Source organism: Fistularia commersonii, chromosome 15, assembly GCF_037954325.1.
Source record: "Fistularia commersonii isolate RoL2024-O1a breed Wild chromosome 15, RoL_Fcom_v1.0, whole genome shotgun sequence".
In the NCBI taxonomy this organism is placed as follows: Eukaryota; Metazoa; Chordata; class Actinopteri; order Syngnathiformes; family Fistulariidae; genus Fistularia; species Fistularia commersonii.
In genome coordinates, this window is record NC_141298.1 from 3084374 (window position 1) to 3106406 (window position 22033).

The 22033-nt window shown below is 38.6% G+C and overlaps 1 protein-coding gene across 1 annotated transcript; it reads right to left on the reverse strand.

The window, feature by feature from the left end:
- Positions 1-4108: 4108 nt before the first annotated feature.
- plag1 (pleiomorphic adenoma gene 1) lies at positions 4109-21859 on the reverse strand. Its single transcript, XM_086160515.1, has 3 exons — positions 21572-21859; positions 14234-14590; positions 4109-14048 (listed from the first exon to the last, which is right to left on the reverse strand). The coding sequence occupies exons 2-3, from the start codon at positions 14479-14481 to the stop codon at positions 12869-12871; spliced, it is 1428 nt and encodes a 475-aa protein (XP_086016641.1). The 5' UTR covers positions 14482-14590; positions 21572-21859; the 3' UTR covers positions 4109-12868.
- Between the last annotated feature and the right edge of the window lie 174 nt (positions 21860-22033).

Below are 22033 nucleotides of genomic sequence, written 5' to 3' on the forward strand. Positions count from 1 at the left end.
TGTGACTTTAGAAGCCCTTCATTTTTATGTTGCTTTGCCTGAGCAGTTGGAGATGTAGACTCAAACTTGCACTTGTTTCCTGTTGTCACTCTTGTCTTACACTTGCTTTTCTGCGCTGCTTTTTAACCCTCTTCTTTCATTCATCACCCGAGCTGCACATGTTGCTTTCAATTCTGACCCCTTTTGTCGAATCTCTCCGAGGCCTGCTTCCTGACTACGCTGCTCCCATAAACCGCCGTGTGGTTTCTGCAGTTGAAAACATTTTAACCATATCATCATTGCTACTGTACTCTCTCCACATCCACGGCATCTTTGATTTTTTTTCCTAAAAATACATCAGTGGCATGGCCACGTCCCTTTAACGTTTATAGCATGTGACCGGCGGAGAAACAAATGAGCCCGGACCCTCCCTTCTCCTCACCCTCACCGAAATTTACCAGTTTCTGATAGTCTACAGCTTCGAAAGTTTGCGACTGTTCCCCCCGTTGACAAGGATTTTCCGTATCGCCGGCTCAGCTGCTCTCATGTATACTTGCTGATTTAATTGAATCATTTGCAGTTTTTACTTAGCCAATCAATTTTGAATTATACCCACTGACTGCTTCCGTGCAAAATCTTTACTTTTGTTGTTTTCTCAGTCCTGTTGTCAAAAGCGATGGCGTTTCATGTCTTCCCTTTAACAAAACAATGAGCTTAAATAGTTGAAATGTGTTTCTTTTTTCTCCTGCTAATCTCTCTTCATCCCTCCTTCTAATGCCCTTTTCCTGTTCTACCATCTTGAGTATTACTTTCTTCCCTCTTCCTCCTTTTTCTACGATTCGGAACTCAAGTTTCTGTCAGTCTTGGTTTTCCTCAAGATCTGACGATCTGCTTCTCCCCTGCTCTCCGATCTATTTCTAATCAGATGTGGTCCAAATCTATCAAGTTCAATCGTGTTCAAGTTCAATACTTCCTAAAACCCACCAAACCACTAAGTTGCTTGTCAATTCCCCACTTCGTTTGTGTTCATCTGTGATGGCGTTCATTCAGGAAGTAAAAAATTATTTTGCTCTTTTTTCTCTGGATCAAAATGAATCGTCTCTGACATATAAACATAAAATATTTGATGCACAATATGATTTTTTTGTCGAGGAAAAAAATTGATCTCCTGCTAGTTTTCTGAACAGATTAGACAATTTTTTAGTCAATTTTGAAAGGGGAAAAATCAGCTGCGATTTTAATAAAAGAATTATCTTTAGATTGTGCAGTGATATCATTAAACACTCTTCCCTTAACTTTTTAGCAATCCTAAGATAATCCTATGATAACTTGGAGACAAACAGGGCTTGCTTCCAAATATTTGCTTGCGTTTCCGATTAGTGAGGAATCCCACTGTTTTTTCCGAATGTATTCATTTTTTTTTTTCCAAAATTCAAAGATTTGTCACAAAAAGGTAATGAGGTAGATGCAAAGGTTTTAAGATTTGCAAAGTAAACATTATATTTATTCAGCAAAAACAAAAAAAAAAAAATGCAGGTTTTATCTATTTTTTTTCTTGAGAGCACAGAACGGGTGACAGATAAGCAGAGACATTGTGTCGTCGTCGGCCCGGCAGAACAGCGCCCTCTAGTGGCAAATGCCTCTAAGTGCTTTCCGTTTGGGGTTCAACGGGTTCGTTTAGTTGATTCAGCTCAGTTTAGCCTTCTCTATGGAGCATATTTGACATTCTGTGCCAGGAGACACACATGAATGTGCATGCATGTGTGTGTATGGCAACGACCCAATCAGCTGCTTGGCGCTTTTCTGCAGCGAGCGGCGGAGGAAGTCTGACCTGCTTCAGCAGCAGGAGAAGGGGCGAGGGAGGGGGAGCTTTCACGGCACAGGACCCAACTGTCAAACTATTCATCGGATCAGGATAATATGAATCTGATGACTGCATCTGACGCACCATGGCTTACAGTACACATCCACAACAACAGATATCCACATACAGCCAACCCGGAAGGTCAGTGAAATTACGCCTTTTATTAGGTCCCCAATTTGTACATCAATTTGTACATCAAACATGCTGAGTAAAACTATCTAGTAAAATTGGGGAAATTAACACACACACTATGTATGTGGGTGTAGAGCTCGGATGAAGCCGCAATGTTTAGACATTGCAAAGAGAAGGGAGGACGGTGGATATCTGTGTATGTGAGATTTTTCAAGAAAATTTAATTAAACAAACTAAAAACAACAACAAATGAGCACAATTTATGCTTATGGACAGCAGTTTTCTGTCCTTATTTACTCTCAAAGAGCTTCTCAATGTTGCCTTAATGAACCATTCACACTAAAATACACACACATGCATACAATGCAGTTTCAATTTAATAAAACTTATTTACTTTAGTGCTGAGGCTCTGTTGGAAGAGCAGGCAGCCCTCCAGATGAATTCTTGGTGGTTCGATTTCTCAGCCCCTCCTGTCTGCAGGATCCTTGGACAGGACACCCAAGGATCGCAAGTTGCTCCCGGTGGCTTGGTTGGCGCCTTGCATGGCAGATCTGCCGCCATCTGTGTGTACGTGTGTGAATGGGTGAATGCAATCTCGGGTAATGCGCTAATTTTATTTTTTCATTTAATCTTTATTTTACCACAAAGTCCCATTGAGATCAGAAATCTCTTTTATGTGGGAGAGCAGACCAGATGGTAGTAAATTTGATACCATTTACTAAATATGTGTTTTTCCTGAGATTTATCTGCATATATCAGGTGAACTCATAGACAGATAATGGCAAGAGTTTTCAAGAAAAAAATGATGAGCAAGAAAAGAACAAGAAAATGACATTTAAAGGTCAGATCAGTGACATATGTTTACAAAATTCTCATAATGAAACATATTGATCATTGCATTCCCTGTCATCTTCAAGTAAATTTCATGTTCAAGTCTAACTTATTTTCTCGCCCTCTTATGCTATTTGCGCCTATATAAAGCCATTTTTAAAACGAAAAGAAGAGAGCATACCATACTATTAAAACATTAGAATTTCTGAAGACAATACATCCAGTATTTACAGTATAATTGGAATTAAAATGAACGAAACTGAGATGTGAAAAGAAGTGCTGCGGTATGACATTGTTGTTAAATTTTAGGGCCACAACAGGAATTAGATTAGATAGTAATTAGATTTAGGGCCTAAATCTACTTAGGTTTACACCAAATTTTGCTCATTTTCAGCTTTTTTCAACACACACACACACACACACACACACACACACACACAAACACGCACACACTTGTGTTTGAGCAATCAGATAAGATCCTGTTCTATGATTTCCCGAGTACAAAGACTCCCTAGGAGATGAAGACAGTCTGGAATGGAAATCAGTAAAAAATACCCCCCACATTAGTGTCTATTGAAGTTTATCTAAATATGATACAAAAGACAACGCTTGAGTTGTGACTTTTACAAAAGAGTGACAGTGAATCAAGTTTGAGCAAACACATGCAAACATACACACACACATAAACATGCACGCACACACGGATGAATTCATCAGCAGACATGTCAGATCCTTCCTCTTACGTTTATTGAACTTTCAGTACATTGTGTGAAAACACTGGAGTTGACGACTGCAGCTCTTCTCTCTGATAGCAGCAAAGGTATGTCAATAAAAATCAGGTTATTCTGCCAGACAATAAATAATCTGCCTCTTTGGATTATGTCAATTTTTTTTAAAAAAGATGAAAGCTGCAGCATTGATTTCTATTTTACATAAACTATAAACATATATACTCAATCATATATATGTTTATGTGAATACTTCGCCTATATTTATAAAAAAAATATATATAACAGTAGTTTGTAAAATAGATTTGAAGTAAAATATTGAGAATGAGCAATGAGTCCATCATTGTCACAGGATGGCATTGTTGAAATGCAACGAATAACAAAACCAACATGGCTGGAATGCAGTTCGTCTCAGAACTTTTTTTTCAGCTCGCTGCGAATGTCGTCTCGCCTCGTCTCTGCCGAGCGACTTCGCCGCTCAGAGCCTGGCGCTGGGTCTCCCACCGCGACTTAATGTTTCCCAATGTCACGTGACACAGGTTGGGGGGGGGGGGGGGGGTAAAAGCAGGGATGGGAGTAGGGGGGGGGGGGGGTGTGATATTACAGGCAAGTCTGCAAAAAGACTACAAAAGTCACAGTACAATAAAAATATATGTAGATATATTTATATATATATCTATATATCTATATATAGATATAGATATATAAATATATATATATAGTACAAGCAGGCACACACATGCCAACTGTTCAGCTAAAACTCGGATACTTTGTTTTGTACAAACTTTTAAGAACTAGAAAAGAGGTCTGTAGCACCGTAAGGAGCTTTAGAAGAGTGTTAGCAGCTTGATCCAATACCAAAATATATATTGCAGTATTGCAGTGTTTCTTACATACACATTCAATAAATTTCACTGGTACCACTGAAGCTTATAAAGAAGTTTTAACATGAATCGTTGGAGGCCGGAAGCAAATCCATCTCGACGGGCCTTGACTTTTTAAAAGTATCCGATTTTTCGCCGATTGCTCGAGTTACAGAATCTGAAATTATTCCCGCACTTTCTGCAAAGTGATATTGAGTTATTTGGAGAAATTGAAAAATGTTTTCAAACAACATTTAAGGGGAATTTGAGTGTAGCCAACTCTGGTTGAGCTATTGAAATAAACACTGTGAAGAAACAAATGAATGTATGTGTGTTCATTTTGAATGATTCACAATGATTCAAAAGGCATCACTGAAACGTTTCAAACAGGAAACTCTCGTATTCCTTTAAAATGTCAAAAGCTGATGAGAAAGATTTGCTTTTACATCTTCATATGCACGCTGAAAAAAATAAAATAAAGAATTCCCGGGTATATTTCTCGTCAAATATCAGATGCAGCTCAAAGCACTTCTGTGAGATGCACCGTGGTCTGGATTTAGATGATCCCTCTTGTTTCGAGAGGTTAAACACATTTTCATTTGCAACTGCGTGTTGCAATTGGCTGACTTTCTGAAGCACAAACATTTTTGGCCTCATCCCAAACCAAATCTTTAATCAAAGTGTGGACTTCCTTTCTTTTTTTTTTTTTTTCCTACCGTTTATCCAAAATAATTTCTATTCATTCTGACACATAATAATTCCTTCAAATATGTCTGGTTGGAAAAATAAAAAGAATTCATGTAACAGCTATCAGACAGAAACCAATAAGAAATCAAGTTTACATGGTGTCGCACTGAGGTCAGAGGATGATGAACAGAAAAATTGGAAAAAATAAAATAAAACCTTGTATGACTAAACATTGTGTGAGTGTGTCCGTTGTGTTTTTATCAGATAACTGAACAATTCTTGAGCAGAGAATTGAATTAAGTGCTATAAAACAGGCCATTTAAGCTTCATTATTGCCTGTGTTATCACCTAAACCAGCGGCTGAATAGTCAGATATGCAAAATCATCCTGTGTCTATAAGGTACATTATTTGTTAAAAGACCCCTCAATATAATACACAGAACACTTGTGCAAGTAAAGCAAAAAAAAAAGAAAAAAAAGGACACTTGGATAGGAAAAACACTGTCAAAATTGTACCTGTAAAAATAAAACACTTTATATTGTATTTACATGTTATTGTTCTCTAACAGAGCTAAATATATCATCTATACATTTGTAATAAAGGTTTTAAACAGACAAAAAAAAAGTATTGGAGGAAAATTAAAGGCATTCAATTTACAAAAAAGTGCTATGATTACAAAACAAACAAAAAAAAAAAGCGGCTTGCTAACATCTCTTGTAAAACCACAAACCTTCACAAGATACAAATAGCAATAAATGCTTTCGAAACATTCAGCTCTACATTTCACACACACATGAAAAAAAAAAATCTCCATTCATGTCTCACCGCAAGAGAAAGAGGGATGGGGTGGGTGGTGATGGTGGTGGGGGGGACAAGGCAGCGTCGCCATCTTTGTTAAATCACAGAGCAAAAACAAACAAATAAACAAAAGAAACTACCGGAGTTAGTTGTATGTCACACGTTTCTTGTCGCGGAGATCTGTCGAACTGATGGTGAACAGTGGAGAGACGTTGCAGTCTGATGACTGTCTACAAATATCCTTCCATTTCTTTTTTAAAGTTATTCAAGAGTGCTGTGTGTGTGTGTGTGTGTGTGTGTGTGTGTGTGTGTGTGTACTATGATCACCCCAGTGGCTTCCCTTCCCTCTGAGTCATGTGATGCCAACAGCCAAATGAGAGAAATCCTGAAATGTCATTATGGGATATCTAAACCTAGATCATCAGCAAAATTGGCCAGATCGTAATCGTGGAAGTAGTGCTGCGTGTGCCAAGGAAGAACCCCTTTCCCCCGCCAATGAAGGGATTTGTTTAGCAACTGGGTCTCGTCACGTCATCGGAGGGTGCAATTAGGAATATATACATGTGTGTGTGAAGGTCGTTCAAAGACAGGACCACTAATGTCCGATGGAAGAAGCAAGCTGACGGGTTTGTCCCACCGAGGTGTTCAACAGCAGCAGGCGGCCATGCTAATATTGTTACCCACACCGCCCGACACGCTAATATGAGTGTAAAAATACCTCAAATCAAAAACAACGGATGAAACGAAAAAGGGTTTCTGTTGAAAACTGGCCTTTTTTTAAGCTTTTTCCCGAAAGCTTGTTTTTCTAGATTTTGAGTGAATGTGAGAAATGATAAGCTGCTTCCAAAGCTAAAAAGCTTTGTTCATGTGTAGGACATATTTCATATGTAGAAACTCAAATGATTGATATCTGTCTGGCAAATGAAAATCCACAAACACTGCTAGGGAGAGAGAGAGTTCATCTATATACTTTTTCCATATTTTTGAAATATCCTTTCAGCTCAAATGCGCTTGTTTACTTATGTCCTGCAGCGGTTGCTTGTCTTCATCACTTAATAATCAATGTAGCTTATTGACAACACACTGAAAAGATATCTGCTTCAAATATTGTTCAACCTTCAGGTCTGTGGATTTGCACTGCTCTTTAGTAGTCACTGCTCAATCCAAGCATGCGGTATATGAAATGTTTGTGTTGGTATGAAATATCAACATTCATTCATTCATTCATTGTCGCTTATCCTGCACTCAGGCTTGCAGGAGGGGGTGGACCCTATCCCAGCTGTTATTGGGAAGGATGTGGGGTTCCCCCTGGATCAATCACAGGGCCACATATAGAGACACGCAACCATTCACTCTCTTATTCACACATCTGGGCAATTTAAGATCTCCATTACTGAATGTTATTGGACTGCAGGAGGAAACCCGAGAACCCAGAGGAACTCGCAAACAAATGCGCAAACTCCCACCCCCTGTCGCAATCAAACCGGGGACCACTGTGCCCCAAATTTCAAAAAAACATTTAAAACATGGTTGTCCTTAATACTGTCAGATATTGGGCATTCTATTTCCTGTCTCAGTTCGCAAAACTTTTCATGCCCAGCTCATCATACCCTTGGTGATGGACACTTTATGTGTAGGTTTTCACCGTCCCCGTAAAATAAAGGATGCTGTGTGTGACCTTTATCTCAGAAATCCATAGAACGACCAAGACCTCTGAAAACCGCATGGCAGACTGGTGGGGGAGTGACATGCCAATCAAAGAATAGCAAAGTGAGTTGCCAGAAGATTTGATCAATTATGTGTTGTACGTGCACTTATCGATTGTGGAGAGTCAGGCTTCAACCTATAGAAATATTTTGCAAATTTATGAAATTGCATTGGCGTGGACGATTAATGTTTCATTCTCTTTGACTACCAGTTCTTCAGGTAAAGGTGAAGAAGTAAAACCAGTACATCCAATTAGTGTGAAAGCGACCTCCATGTGAAAAAAAATGCAACATGAAATAGTATTGCCGTTAGACGTGTTAAAAGTTCAGGTTCATCAATGAGGCAACATGACTACCTGTTTAATTAAGGTGTTTTTTCAGGCACTTTTGGTTCGAGTTGGGAAATGTTGGGGTTAATGTTGGATGAGTTGATTTACATCAGAAACCATTGTTCTTCATTGAACTGGGGACATGAAAAAAAGAGTAATTCATTTACGTTGGTGGTGCATGGAGAGTAAGCTTTGAAGACAATTTGTCACAGCATTTAATCATTTAACTACAGTGTCACATGATGCGTACAGGCCTGTATGCTCACACTGTAACTACTAATTCTTTTGAAATGATTCATTTAACAATTATGATTTTATCCATTTGATCAGATATAATTTGAAAGTCTAGCCACAAGACAACATCATTTTATCCCCATTTGAGTAGCCGAGGACTCTACCAGAATTTAGTCTGAAGATAGTATGGCACTTGCTCTGTGAGCTGAATAATAAACAATGCTGACTGTCAACTGTATGGCAGATTTGAAACGTATATTGATATAAATTAAAACTGTATTACCATAGTATGGATGTTTTTCAAAATCAATGCAATGTCACTTGTGTATATCACACCACTGTGATGAGCATGAGTAGGATTTAATCAAATGTTTGTTTGATTGGTTGATGAAATGCACCAATTAACGTAATCAGAGTTTCTGATTTTGATCACGTTTGGCTGCACATCACCGAGTCCTTTGGTTGACTAACTACATGATCCACCAGACAGCTTTTATTAGGGTGAATGAGGCGTTCAGAGGTCATCTGCATTTCATGTATTTCCTGTAAAAATCACCATCATGAGGGTATTTAGCATGATCTTCTACGTTAAAAGCCTATATTTGTGTGTGTTTCACTTTTCTTCATTGGCCTGTTGAACCAAAAACAATGGTTGTACTTCATGCGTGCACCGCCGAGAGTGGGTTATTGGGGGGAAAAGGAACTAGACAATGAAATGGTTAAAAATAGATAAATAAAATATGTTGTTTGTCCAGTTTCAGGCTTAGCTAAGCATCAAAAAAATAAAATCAAACTCTATGACACAGTTTAAGTCTGTGCAAAATACTTTTGCGAGGCAAATTGTGCACTGATCAGTCTGTCTTTTCATTACATTTCACTTATTTAGCTACCAAACCGGAACTGATGCTGATGCTCTTCTAAAAATCTGTTTTCCATCTTAGCCCATCCAAATTTCAGCCTTGAACATTTTTGCTTAAACAAAATGAGATTTTAAGAAGTATTTGGCACATCTCCAACAACTGGTGCAAGGAGTGAACGTAGTAGGAAATGTAAAGTTTAGTTGGGTTAGACGTCACTGAAAATATTCCCTATGTGCGAAGTCTCATTATTGATGTCATGTTCAGTGTTTTATCTAATTTTGAAAAAAGTTGTATCAACATGATAGCAGAGCATACACATGTGAAGATAAATCACTTGGAAAACCACAATTTTCTTTTCAATTTAAAAATGTGACGTGCTTTTCACACTAGTAGCCTTAAACTCTGGTCTCTTCCCTTCCAAATTATCTCAAATCCTGTAATTTCTTTATTTCTCTTCTAAAATAGGTGCAATGTTTTTTCTAATTTTTTTTTTTTTTGACATAGAAGAGACTGAGGCCTCTTCATCATTCCATACATACGTGCTGTTGATGCTTATGTCAAATGAGACAGTTGTTTCTTGAGAGTAGAAAAAGTTGATCAGTCATTAAAATTATGCAAAATACCTCAGGATTTATCATATAATAATAATAATTTATCCTTATTATGAAATTATTCCATTTAGCCTGTCAAGTGATTTTTGAAATTAGATTACTTTTTTCCAAATGTTCCTAATGCGATACTTCAAAAGTGCATGAAATACTGTGATGCAAGCATGGCTATTGCTCACCAATAAAATGGATCTGAACAGTCTAATGTTTCAGCACCCAGCAGCCAGGTCAATCTGTGTTGGGTTGACTTTGTTTTAGAGTGTGAGAAAACTATGAAGCCCCTCAAAAAACACATCAATATCTTTTATAAAATTGGCCAAACTGCAAAAGAATCAAGATCTGTATCGACTCGAAAACCTAACAACCAAAGTGAAACTGTAATACTGTTATTCAGTTGTCCCTAAAAAGTACCTTGTCCTTAATGATTTATTTAATAAAAAAAAGGACCAGACCAGAGTTTTAGTATGTTTTAGCCCATATACTATAACTTTAGTCTACCCTATGAAATGTTTGAGATGCTTAATCATATTTTTTTCCAATTACGGCAACAGTTTAGAGTTTTGAGATTTTGTTATGAATTTCAATAGCCTTTATCATGACTCAAATAAAATAGTTTCCATTATAAGTGAAGGAAAAAGTAGCTGCCTGAAGACCTGGTTGGTTTGGAAAAGGATCAGCAGTTCTTTATAGTTTGGTGATTAAAGTTCTTGAGGGTCAACAGCACAAATCATAAACTCATTTAATTGATACAGGACCCTCGGACAATATTTGATAATAAAGAACCTGACATGGCATCGCCACTCTCGCCTTTAAGAAACGGCCAGGTGAAAATGATATGACAAAGTGATCAGCTAATTTTGAGGCTTTCAACAACCATTATTACAAAAGACTTAAAGTGATTTAATTCCACCACTACCTAGAGTATCGTTTTATTTATTAGAATGAATGCTTCTTTTCTGATGAGCACCATCACGATGAGGTAAAGATGCTATCTGACCATGCTCAGGTTGGGGAGCAAACGTTCAATCATTCTAGAGGTGGGAACGCATGTTGAATGCACCTTGTTGAACTGAGCAATACATTATTTGTAAAATGAATCATTAAGACGACGATGGTAATACGCGCACGGCAGTAGCTTGTAAACTTAACTACACATTGTAAACGTTCCTACTAAACATAGTTTAGTAGCGTTGCGGACCTAGGTTACATGCTAGGTTACAGCATAATCCTAATTTCGGTTTTTGCCTAATTCAATGGAAAAAACAAACTATTGCATTGTCTAATTAGTATATGTAGGTGGGATATATTCTAGGTCAGGATCGGCGATGCCAGGACAGGTTCTTTTGTTTAGATAGATATTAAAGCCATCTGTGTTTTAACAAAAATAATACCCTTAAAAAAGTTGGTTAACATCACAATGTGAATTTCGAATAGCTGAAATGGCTAAAACAACACCGAACTACTGATTGGCCCTTTAAAATCCCACGGCAAATAATAATAAACTGACGGTTAGCTTTGATGCGTTAGACGTCCCGAAATGTCAAAGTGCTATACACGAAAAAACGAAAGGAAACGAAAAACAAAAAAAACAATATAAAATGCTGAATGTGCATACAAAGACAAATCTAGTCTAAAGCATGGGTGGGAGTAGGAGGTTAGGTAAAGAAAACCACTGCAATCCCATTATTGTTAAAATTAATCAAAAACGCTCCACATCCTGATAGGCTAACACATGGACTATCTATCAATCCTTTTAAGTGAGGAGACATTTGCTTCCCAATGGATTTTTGGGTTCTGACAGTCTTGCACCTATGTGATTTGCACATACTTTCCCTAAAACAAAGGTCCGGTTCACATTATTGTGGAAAACCTGCTTAGCTCCGTTACTGTGCTTGTGTTTGTGTGCGCGTTTTTTGTCTTAGCTTTGTCCTGCTCATGTGTAGAGCTTGCCAGGATGGAACACTGCAAAGCTAAGCATTTGTTGACTGCAAAGGCTACTAATTGTGGTTCAAGATGTATACATCCGGCCAACGTTATTAAGACATTGGTATTTGGCTGCATCTAGATTGAGCCTTCAAGTGAGAAACATCCACTGCCAAGAAAATATCTAAGCATGCAGAAGATCACTGATTGATTGTTGGTTTTCGGTGCTGATGTTAGGCAATCCAAATCCAACGTGTCTCAAATGTCTCTTGCCAATGCAAGCTTGATGTCTAAGTAAAGATAACGCCTACTCGGCCTCCTTTTTTAATGTCCCACACAAATTTGACAGTAATAGGTTGATTGTTAAGGTCCCCTGATCCATGTTTTAAGTTGTGGCACTCAACTGCCAGACATTAAGGCAATATTCTAGTTGAGAGGAGGTTTTGTTCTGCCCTCCGTGAGGATTCATGCCCCCGTAGCATTTCAGAAGATGAACAATTTCTCTGCCCAGACATGTTGTTTTGGTAATTTTCCTTGATTTATGGGGTCATTCATACAGAAGAAGCTTTATTTAGTTTAAATTGTCAAAAATGCAATTCCTATCTCGATTTTGTTTTTTTTTTCAACTTTTTAGATGAACTTCGTATCAAAAAACAACGACCGGCTGTTTTTTTGACCACCTGCTGAGGTTGAAATCTGTCTGGGTGTTTTATTTTGAAAATTGACCAGATGCAACATTGTTTTTGTGTCTGGTTTCCTGCTCCTGCTAAGTCTAATCTGTGCGAATTGACATCAGTCCTGTCAAAAACAAAGAGCAGAACCAAAGCTGTTTGTGAGATGCTTGTGAAAGGCACTGCAGTGTGGAGTCGGAACGCATCACAGACAGAGCCGGTGGCATCCAGCTGTTCGGGTCAGCTGGGTCTGTCTGTTAATCAGAAACTGTATTGCAAAATATGAAATAGTACTGCTGTTTTGAACATTTCTGTTTAGCAAAAAAAAAAAAAGACAAAAAAAAAACGTTTTCCATGGACCTCCACTATTCCACCTAAGAATCCCACACTGAGCAACAAAACAGTTCAAGAGCCTCGTTTCTCTTGAATAATGTGAGCACAGCTTTAGTGCATAGCAGCGGTTATGACTTGTTAACATATTGATAAAAGGCTTACAAGTGAAAGAAGGCATCCCAACAGTAGCCCTTTGCAAAACTGAGTAAGTGTGGAGAGGTGTCCCCACAACACTAAGAGGACAGGCGTGCTGATATCTGATTGGACATGTAGCTCGACGTGTGTATGTGTTACGAGTGCATGTGCACAGTACGTACTGGATCACTGAAAGGCCTGATGGAAGCGGGGCAGTGTGGTGGGTGTGCTCAGGTTGGATATGAAGGAGCTGGGGAGCCCTTGAAGCGGACTCTCTGCTGCCTCTGGGCCGTCGGGTGGCTGCGAGGGCAGCTGGACAAGGGGTGCCGTCTCTTCGGTGGTCGGATAGGCAACACCTTGACCCCCACTACCCCCTGCCTGGTTGTACGGCGGCCCGTTCAGTGGCAGGAAGTTGAAAAGTTGTGAGAAGTCCATCAGGGAGGAGGACGAAGCTAGTGAGTCGCCTGCAGCTGCCGCCACCGATGTGGACATTTTGGACGCCTCCTCGCTCGGCTCGTCCAGCACGACCACGTGAGGCTCCAACTCAAGTTTGGCGGTTGAGAGTTGGGCTTCTTGGGCTGCAGAGGATGAGGAGGGAATGCCGCTCTGCAGCTCCATCAGGTAGGTCTCCAGTTCTCCCTTTAGATTCTGCTCCCGCTCCTGGGAGGAGACGGTGAATGAGGTAAAATTGGAGCCCAATGGGTACTTTAAAGAGAAGGGATGCGCAGGGTTGGGGAAGGGCTCTGTGTCCAGGACGGGGCCTGTGTACATATTGAGCTGGTGTGGCCTTGTTGTCGGTATGCCTGGGAGCTCACCTTTGATACCCCCAGACACCAAGTCGTAGACAACGGGCTCTAATGAATCAGCCGGCTCAGTTTTCACCCTCAGCAGCTCCCGGGCATGGCTCTTCTTCACGTGACGGGTCAGGTGGTCTTTCCTACCGAACCTCTGGGCACAGTACTGACAAAGAAAGTCCTTACGTCCCGTGTGTACCACCATGTGGCGCCGCACGTCTTTACGAGTGTAAAAGCGCCTCTCACAGTGCTCGCAACGATGCTTTTTCTCTTTGGTCCCACCAGAGGACTTGCCAGCATGTGTTTTGAGGTGTTCCAGAAGGACCCCTGTGCTGGGGAACGGCTGCAGGCACACTTGGCAGGTGAGGTCTCCGCTATTGGCTGCATGAAGAGCAAGGTGGCGCTTGAAGCCAAGCTTGGTGTTATAGCTCTTGCCACACTCCTGACAAGTGAATGCCTCCTTGTACGGGTCATGAGTGTGTAGGTGATTCTTTAAGTGATCCTTGCGGTGGAACATTTTCTCACAGTATGAACACTTGTGGTTTTTTTCTGGCGAGTGCGTTGCCATATGCCTTGGAACACAGACAGATTCTATGAGCACTCAGACTTGTTGCAATCATGTTTCAAGTAGGCATGCTTTACATCACACTTAAACATAAGATGAAAACTAGACAAGACAAATTGTGACTACTACAGGGCACTATTTTACAAATTGTGTAATGAGAAAAGCAACATGCTGCAGCCTGCTTGTCTGTACCGTAGCAGCTTGTATTTGGAGACGAAAGCCTTGGTGCAGTCGGGGTGGGAGCAGCGGTAGGGTCTTTCTCCTGTGTGAGAGTATGAGTGCACCTTCAACTTCTCCAGACTGTTGAAAGCTTTCTGGCACTCCTGGCAGGGGAAGTTCTTCTTGGGCTTCCCCTCTGCTCTCCTGCGCCTCCCCGCAGGTGGCGCGAGCTTGGCTTTCTCCAGGATGTGGTCGCGGTGGCCCTGGGTTCCTGTGGCCATGGCACCCTAAGGCAGACCAGTTATATGGACAGGGGCAAGCTGCCCGACTTGAAGTGATGCGATTACTCTATCCAGTTTTATGCGCTCAACACCGCCCGGACTCATGGGTCTGAGAGAGAGAGAGCAAGAGAGAGCCAGACAGAGAGAGAGAGAGAGAGAGAGAGAGAGAGAGAGAGCGAGAGAGAGAGACAGCGAGGAAGAGACAGAGAAGTAATTACTATTTTATTATTCTAATTCATTAATTCATAAACAATGATTTAACTCCTGCATCAGTCTACAATAAAACAAAACAAATAATCTGACCATATTTTACCCATATCTTAACATCCTTTAACAAAAAAGTCAAAGGATTCAATATTTTGTTGCCAAAAACAAATCAGGTAAATATTGTTAAAAAAGAAAATTAAATACATTCTCAGATAAAAACAAAGTTCTCCCCAAGATCTACGGAAAACTGGTCCCCACATATTAGAGCTTTAATTTTACTTTTTATTATTTTGGGTGGCTTTTGTGTCAAATTAACAAGTGTTTGGAAGTACTAATTTATAGAACAGACCGAATGGCTCAAATTATTCTTTAAGAAGCATAAATTAAAAATGTTTCACATGAAGTTGTCAAGAATAATCATGACAGCTCTGACAGCTAGAGTACATGACCCGGGAATATATCTATCTTTGAAAAAAACGTTATCTTATTGTCATTTTTATTTTTGGTTTCACTTATGGTTTTGCATTTCCTGTTTTTCTTTTTCTTCTATCTCATCTACATTATCTCAGTCCTCCAGAATATTTAGTTTACTGCAATACACAGCAGAATTTTAATAACCTTTTCTCAAAGATAGCAAACTGGCAAGACAAAAAGCAAATGACTATTGGGAAATGACAAATTTGCACAAGGTTAATCTGCATCCTGTGGACTTAACATGAGCCAGTTAGAAACTTAGAAAATTGGATGTTCATTTCAGTCACTTTTTGTCTCTAATAACTTGTTTTTATACGCTTGTAAATTACCTTCGAGGCAACAAACAATGCCGCTTGGAAACCCCCGAGAACATCAGTCATGCTTATATTACAATTTGTGACTGAAAAAATGTCACTGTATTTCAAAAAAATTGTCATTTTATTTCAGTTTGAGGGGGAGGTGGGGCACCAACAGAGTCAGTTCATTCCTAGCCCAGAAATCATGTGTCCCGACGCTGGGCGGAGAGATCCTCTGTGCAAATTCAAAAGCTGCCATCGTGCAAGCACTGCAGGTTTTGAAGCAGAAAAATTGTCGCTGTGCGTAAAATCTGGAGCCAAACTCCCTCCCTTACGTCTGACGCCTCCTCTGCCAAAGCTTGCAGGATGGATAAAGCAGGTTGAGCCACTGTCACAACATAATCAGCCTTGGAAACATTTTATGCTTCTTGTTGGCAGATATTTAACTACATATATAGAAAAATAGGAACCTACTTGAGCACTAATTCAAAGTCATCTGAATGATTATGAGACAAAAAGAAAGCAAGAAAGCATAATAAATCAAAAAGAGAACACAGCACTGGGGGATTGCTGGCCCTAACTGTAGTTCGCCTCAGACTAAAAATCCCGCAGATTTTTCATTGACCGTATTTCTTCCGGTTTTCTGATTGAACCTACTGCACATTCCTATGTAGAAGATCGACCCAAAACAACAAGCAACCAATGTGGATGATCAATCTATCTGACAGCCTTCTTTTGCTCCATATCACAACTGATTGCATCTGCTACTATTCAAGTGCCTTAAAGACCATTTGAACCAAACATCACTCGGAATAAAAATGGCATTCAAGATGAAATGATGACTTGGCATTCAAGTCATCATTTCAATATAAAAATATGCAAATAAGTAGGAAAGATAATGTTATTTTAACTTTTTTACAGATCAAAAACATTACGATAAGGATATTGATGATGTGATACCAAGATGACCGTTTCCATATTTATGAAACTAACTTTGTAACTTTTAGAAACTTATACATAGCTTTGTATGGAGCTCTATGTTTGGGAGCTAAGTTCACACAAGTGACAGCGATATTTACTTACTTTGAAGCACATTTTTATTTTCAGAAAAATTGATATTTTTTCATTGTAACACAGCTTCATTCATGCAATACACTAGCTGTTTTATTACATTCTGACATTTAGTTATGACTATATACTGTATATCTATATCTAAATATTTATTTTTATCCATATATCTATGTATTTCTATTTATATTTATCTATATAATTGCTCGTATGTATACAGTTTATATATACATATTAATATCAAAAAGTAGTACATAATTTATAACAGTCAGAGAATCACTTCAGTACAGTATTTTGGATTAAAAAAATATTGTTTATAATGTTAAAGAGCAGTTCAGATCCATAAGAAAGCAACACTGTTTTATCACAAAAATCAGTAAATGTGCTATTAGAAAATTTGTATTTCATATAGAATCAGCTTTTTTCCAAAGGTACCGTGACATGCATTCTATATGTCATTTTTCTTTTAAACAACTAACACTTTTTGTCTAACTAGTTCTAAAACGAAGGCAACCTGAGCTACTTGACATGTCTTTATTTGATGAAAACATGAACGATAGTCAGGTCAAAATATTATCAACTTTGCTACAAATCAATGTCTTTCTTTTAATTTGGGTAAGAGTGGATTTTGCTTGGAAGGTAGATCAATAGCAAAACACAGGTCTAAAACATTTTAATGTCTCTCATGGTATCTTATGTTTATGTCTAAATTATACAAATTAACCCGACCAGAAAATGTAAATAAAACGTGAGCTCAGAGAGAAGAAAACAGTATAAACCTTATTCTAAAGTAAAGTCAGCAGTATTGTGTCTCAGATAGTCTATTAATACCAGCAATAACTGATTATGACCATTGATGACTTCACATAAAAATAAGCCCACGTAACACAATTACAACTAGTTCAATGCCTGTCATTGTATTGTTGTCATCTACTGAAGGCAATAAGATGATCAATGCTTGATGTGTATGGGACTTCATACCTAGCTCTGTATGTTATCAATCTGTTAATGTCTGTCAATAATGTTCTTTTACATGTCAAGATTTCAAATTTTCAAACAATAGAAACAAAAGAAAAAAAGACTGAAACAGATGCATTTCACTATATATATACTATATATATATATATATATACAGTATATATATAGTGAAATGCATTGTTTTTTATGTTATATTCATCTGTATATATATGATGAAATGCATCAGCTTTAGTCAGTTTATATATCTACTTTTTTTTATATTTTAAGACTGTAAAAAGGTTTGTCGTTACAGAGTTTTAATTTGATAATACTCAAGACCTGAAAACTAATGTTTATGCAACAGATAGATTTTCATTGTGTCAATTCACAAAATGCAACTATAAATCATTTTTTACCAACATTGTATTGTTCCAAAACTATCCATCCAAAAAGTTTCCACTTGTTATAAGTTATGAATACAAAGACTACTGCCTAATCTTATAGAACTTTAAATCTGCACCAGTGTTGCAAACCTTTGGATGCAAAATGGAAATTGTTCATTGTCAGCCTCTGGACCGGTCAGTACATCTTTAAATATGGGTTTTCTCTCTTTCTCTGTATATATATATATATATACACACACACACACACACACACACACACACACACATATATATATATATACACACACACACACACATACATATATATATATATATACATATATATATATATATTAACTTCTTTGATACACCCTTTTCAGATCAGAGCTAAAAAGCAAAACAGTGAGACAAATTCTTCTCAATGTGATTTCTGAAACATCTGAGATGTCCGTTTCAGCTGATTGCATCACACTTCTCAATAACACGCCGGTCCAATATGATGGCTATCGACTGGACTATCTGACATGTGATTTTCCATACTGTAACATCAAATTATGTAATGATAATGCATTATGTAATCATTTGACAAAATGTAACAAAATTTACTTAATTACGTAATAACACCTGTCTTTTGTAATGATCTGGTGCATTATATAATAAACATCTTCAAAAGAATACCTAATACATTTTCTATTATTCTGGTGGGAATCACTATACACTGCACAGACAATTACAAATTGAGAGATCCCCATTTGATTGTGTAGAAATAAATAATAAAATAGAAATAAACTGCTTGATAACCCTCAAACGTCTTGGTCGACACACACCTTTGTAACAATTAAGCCATACTGAACCTTCTGAAGAGCAACGCAGACCTGTTCCAAATCATTACGCTACTTTCCTATACATATATTATCAAATTATTCACTGCATTATGGCTTAATATCATGATTTAGTAAAGATAGAATAAGAAGGATGTTTTATAGACATTCAATCTGTAATCTAATTTGATTTTACATGACTGAAGAAATCTAACTCCCACAACTGGTAACTGTCACATAAAACTACATATATATTGCAAATGGGACATTTAACACTGTCAAATGTTTACATAAGGTGTTGTTAAACACACCAAAGCAGAAATCATGAATCACTCTAAAAAACAAACAAATAGACAAAAAACATTTTAAATAGTGTAACTTTTTTTCATCCATAAAAATCATCAGCATCGAATCCAAAGCAAAAATCCACAGCAGAAACACCAGTGCCGCCCCGATACGCCAACAGTAGAAGCTGCACGTGAAATCCATCACAGAAATTGAATCTCATGTAAAATGACGCATAGGACCCAGGGGCTGGAGAATACATGAACCATATATCATCAACCTTATACCGGTAAGTGGATTCTTTCGGAGCAATGGGATGCACAAAGTCTCACAAAATCATTTCTGAAAAGTTTCAGTTGATTGCATCATAAGTTTCATTACCGTTATGATAAAGTGCCTGTTGATTTTAGAAGAAAAAATTTTAAATATTCAGCTCTGCAAATAATGTCAGGTTTATTCATCTATCTTTGTAGAAACTGAGTTAAGTGTTTATTTCCTTCTTTTTATTTTCAAATGTATTCACAATTTCTGTAAATACTGGTATATACACACATACATATACATATGTGTATAATTCTTTACATATTTTTATGATATATGGATTTGGATCCCCTCAACTGAGCATGTAATGTGGAAACTTGATTTTTTACCGATCTGATAGCGATACGCTTCAGGTGTCCGTCATGTTTAATGGATTCTAGTAGCAACATTATCTGCTATTTAAGATTGAAACATTTTAAATATAATTCATTCAGCATAGAGATAAGTCATATGAATCGGTCCGCATCCAACTGTAGCTTTTAATTTAGACAGAGGGATTTGACATGATTTAACTTAAAATCCACAGTGCATCTACCAAAAGTTCATAACTGTCACACCACAAATCTTCCATCCTCTCATTGAATCTTCACTGTCATTTGATTCTATACTTGCAACAGCAGTTGGTTGCAAGATGTGTAGCGTGACAGATATGAACTTTTGGAGGCAAGAACTCCTATAATTTTGATTTCAAAATTCTGAAGATGTATAACTGGAATCCAACTGTGTATCCAAATTCAATACTCTAAATACCCAATGTTCGTGATGAGCACAATACATTTTGAGTCTTTGTGGATGTACTAGATGGCATTTGGTGATTGGTTTCTGTTCATTACTTATTGATATTTCAGTGTTATTAACTATTATTACTGTCAATACACTCCTCTTCCTTTTATCTATTAAACACAGAATTGTTAAAGGCATAGCACTGCACACAGTGCCAGTGGAGAATTTGGCAAACCAATTTTGACAAGCCTTCAATTTGATTTTGTAAGAGTCATCTTTTGACATATAGTATCAACTATGTATATGTTAATATATATGTTTGATAAATTGCCCAGCCCCTGTGAAAAAAAAATGTCGCAGTAATGCAAAACAGAAACTGTCATGGCATCGGCTTGTTGGAGATACATGCAAACAAACAAAACAAACATGCAAACAAACAAAACAACCAAACAGGTGTAAACACGGAGCGAGACGCGAGCCAGATACCGCCCCCCCCCCATTCCACACACATACACACTTCCTCTCTTTCATAAAGCCGCAACGCGCGCACACACGCACACACACACACACACACACACACACACACACACACACACACACACACACACACACACACACACACACAAATCAGCCTCACAACCAGCACTGAAAAAAAAAAACTCGGCAACAAATCTGCCGTGAAGCTCCGCGCCGACAGCTCGTGTTTATTACAATGACATGACAATATCGGCAGTCACGGTCCCACGGCTCGTACATGACGTCACAACAACCTGCCACACTAATAAAACTTGACACGAGTTGATTTTGGGTGCACTGGAAAAAAGATGCTGTCAGACGCGTTCACGGACACGCAGGCTGCACGGGGCGAGTTAAGCGTTACCTAATTAGTTCGCCTGCACTTCTCCCTCCATTTTGCTTCTTTATTGACAAGCGATTCCTTGCCCTTGATCGGGCTCGCAGCCCGATCCGCGCGATCGGCGTGATCGATACCTGCACGGACGGGTGTTCAAAAAAAAAAAAAAAAAAAAAACAAACTCGAGGTTCGCCGTCGCGAAAGGGGGAGAAGGCGTATTACATGACAAAATGTCATTGGAGCCGCCGCTCGTCTGGACGCGGAGATGCTTGGATCGATATGTTGGCAAAAGTGAAGCTCAGATAAGGCGAATAAATGTGATTTGCGGACCGCAGGGACGTCTGTCATGACTGCTGAATTCAAGTAGGTCGGTTCCTTTCGGTGCTCATCTCACTGCCGTTGTTATTACATTAAAAATAAACTAAGTGAGGGGGCTGAGATCAACTTTGCTCAACTTTCTGCTCTTTCTGTGCTCATTAATGTTCGCGGACACGCGCTGCTACACTAATATCACCCATGACATCATTTGTTGAAAGTTCTCTGCAATACTTGTGCCTTTCCTTGGTTTTCTCTCTGCTCCTAAACTGGGTACTGATTAACACAAACTTTTTCCTCAGCTCACCCCTCTCTCATAATTTAAATAACCCCGATATTTTAATTCAAGAACTGAGTCACCATGTGCTTAATTTACACCAAACTTACCCCGGACGCTTTAACATCCTTTCCGTTGCGTTTTTCTTGACTTTCAACTATTTTCCGAATTTTTAATAATTTTTTTCTCATATTTTTTGCTAGACGCGGCGGGCCTGAAAATTGTTTGCTTTCCCCTCTTTCGAGCAGCCATTGTGTATGCGCTGCAACGCAACCGATCTAGGATTTAAGCCACGCCCATTCTCAAACTTCCGCCCACTGGCGCCCTGTGATTCGCGTATGGCGCTGCCACTTTCGCTTCAATGTCAGTTACAGTCCCTCTTAATAAAACTCAATTTTTGGACTTGCTAGACACACTGTCAATCGCTTCAACTCGTTTTGGTTTAATTTACAACGATAGGAAGAGCTTCGCGCCCAGCGAGCCACGCGATTGGGTCACCGGGGTGTCAGTCTACCGATCTGCGTTTTCCGCGGTCCCATTGGCTGAGACTGCTGTCAGTTGGACGTGACGTA

What these genes read in the sequence shown, in the direction of transcription:
- plag1 (XM_086160515.1), bottom strand. Translation starts at nt 14,481, where the DNA reads ATGGCCACAGGAACCCAGGGCCACCGCGACCACATCCTGGAGAAAGCC. An exon ending in TCCAAATACAAGCTGCTACG is followed by an intron (nt 14,049 to 14,233) that starts GTACAGACAAGC and finishes CTGTGTTCCAAG; the next exon opens with GCATATGGCAACGCACTCGC.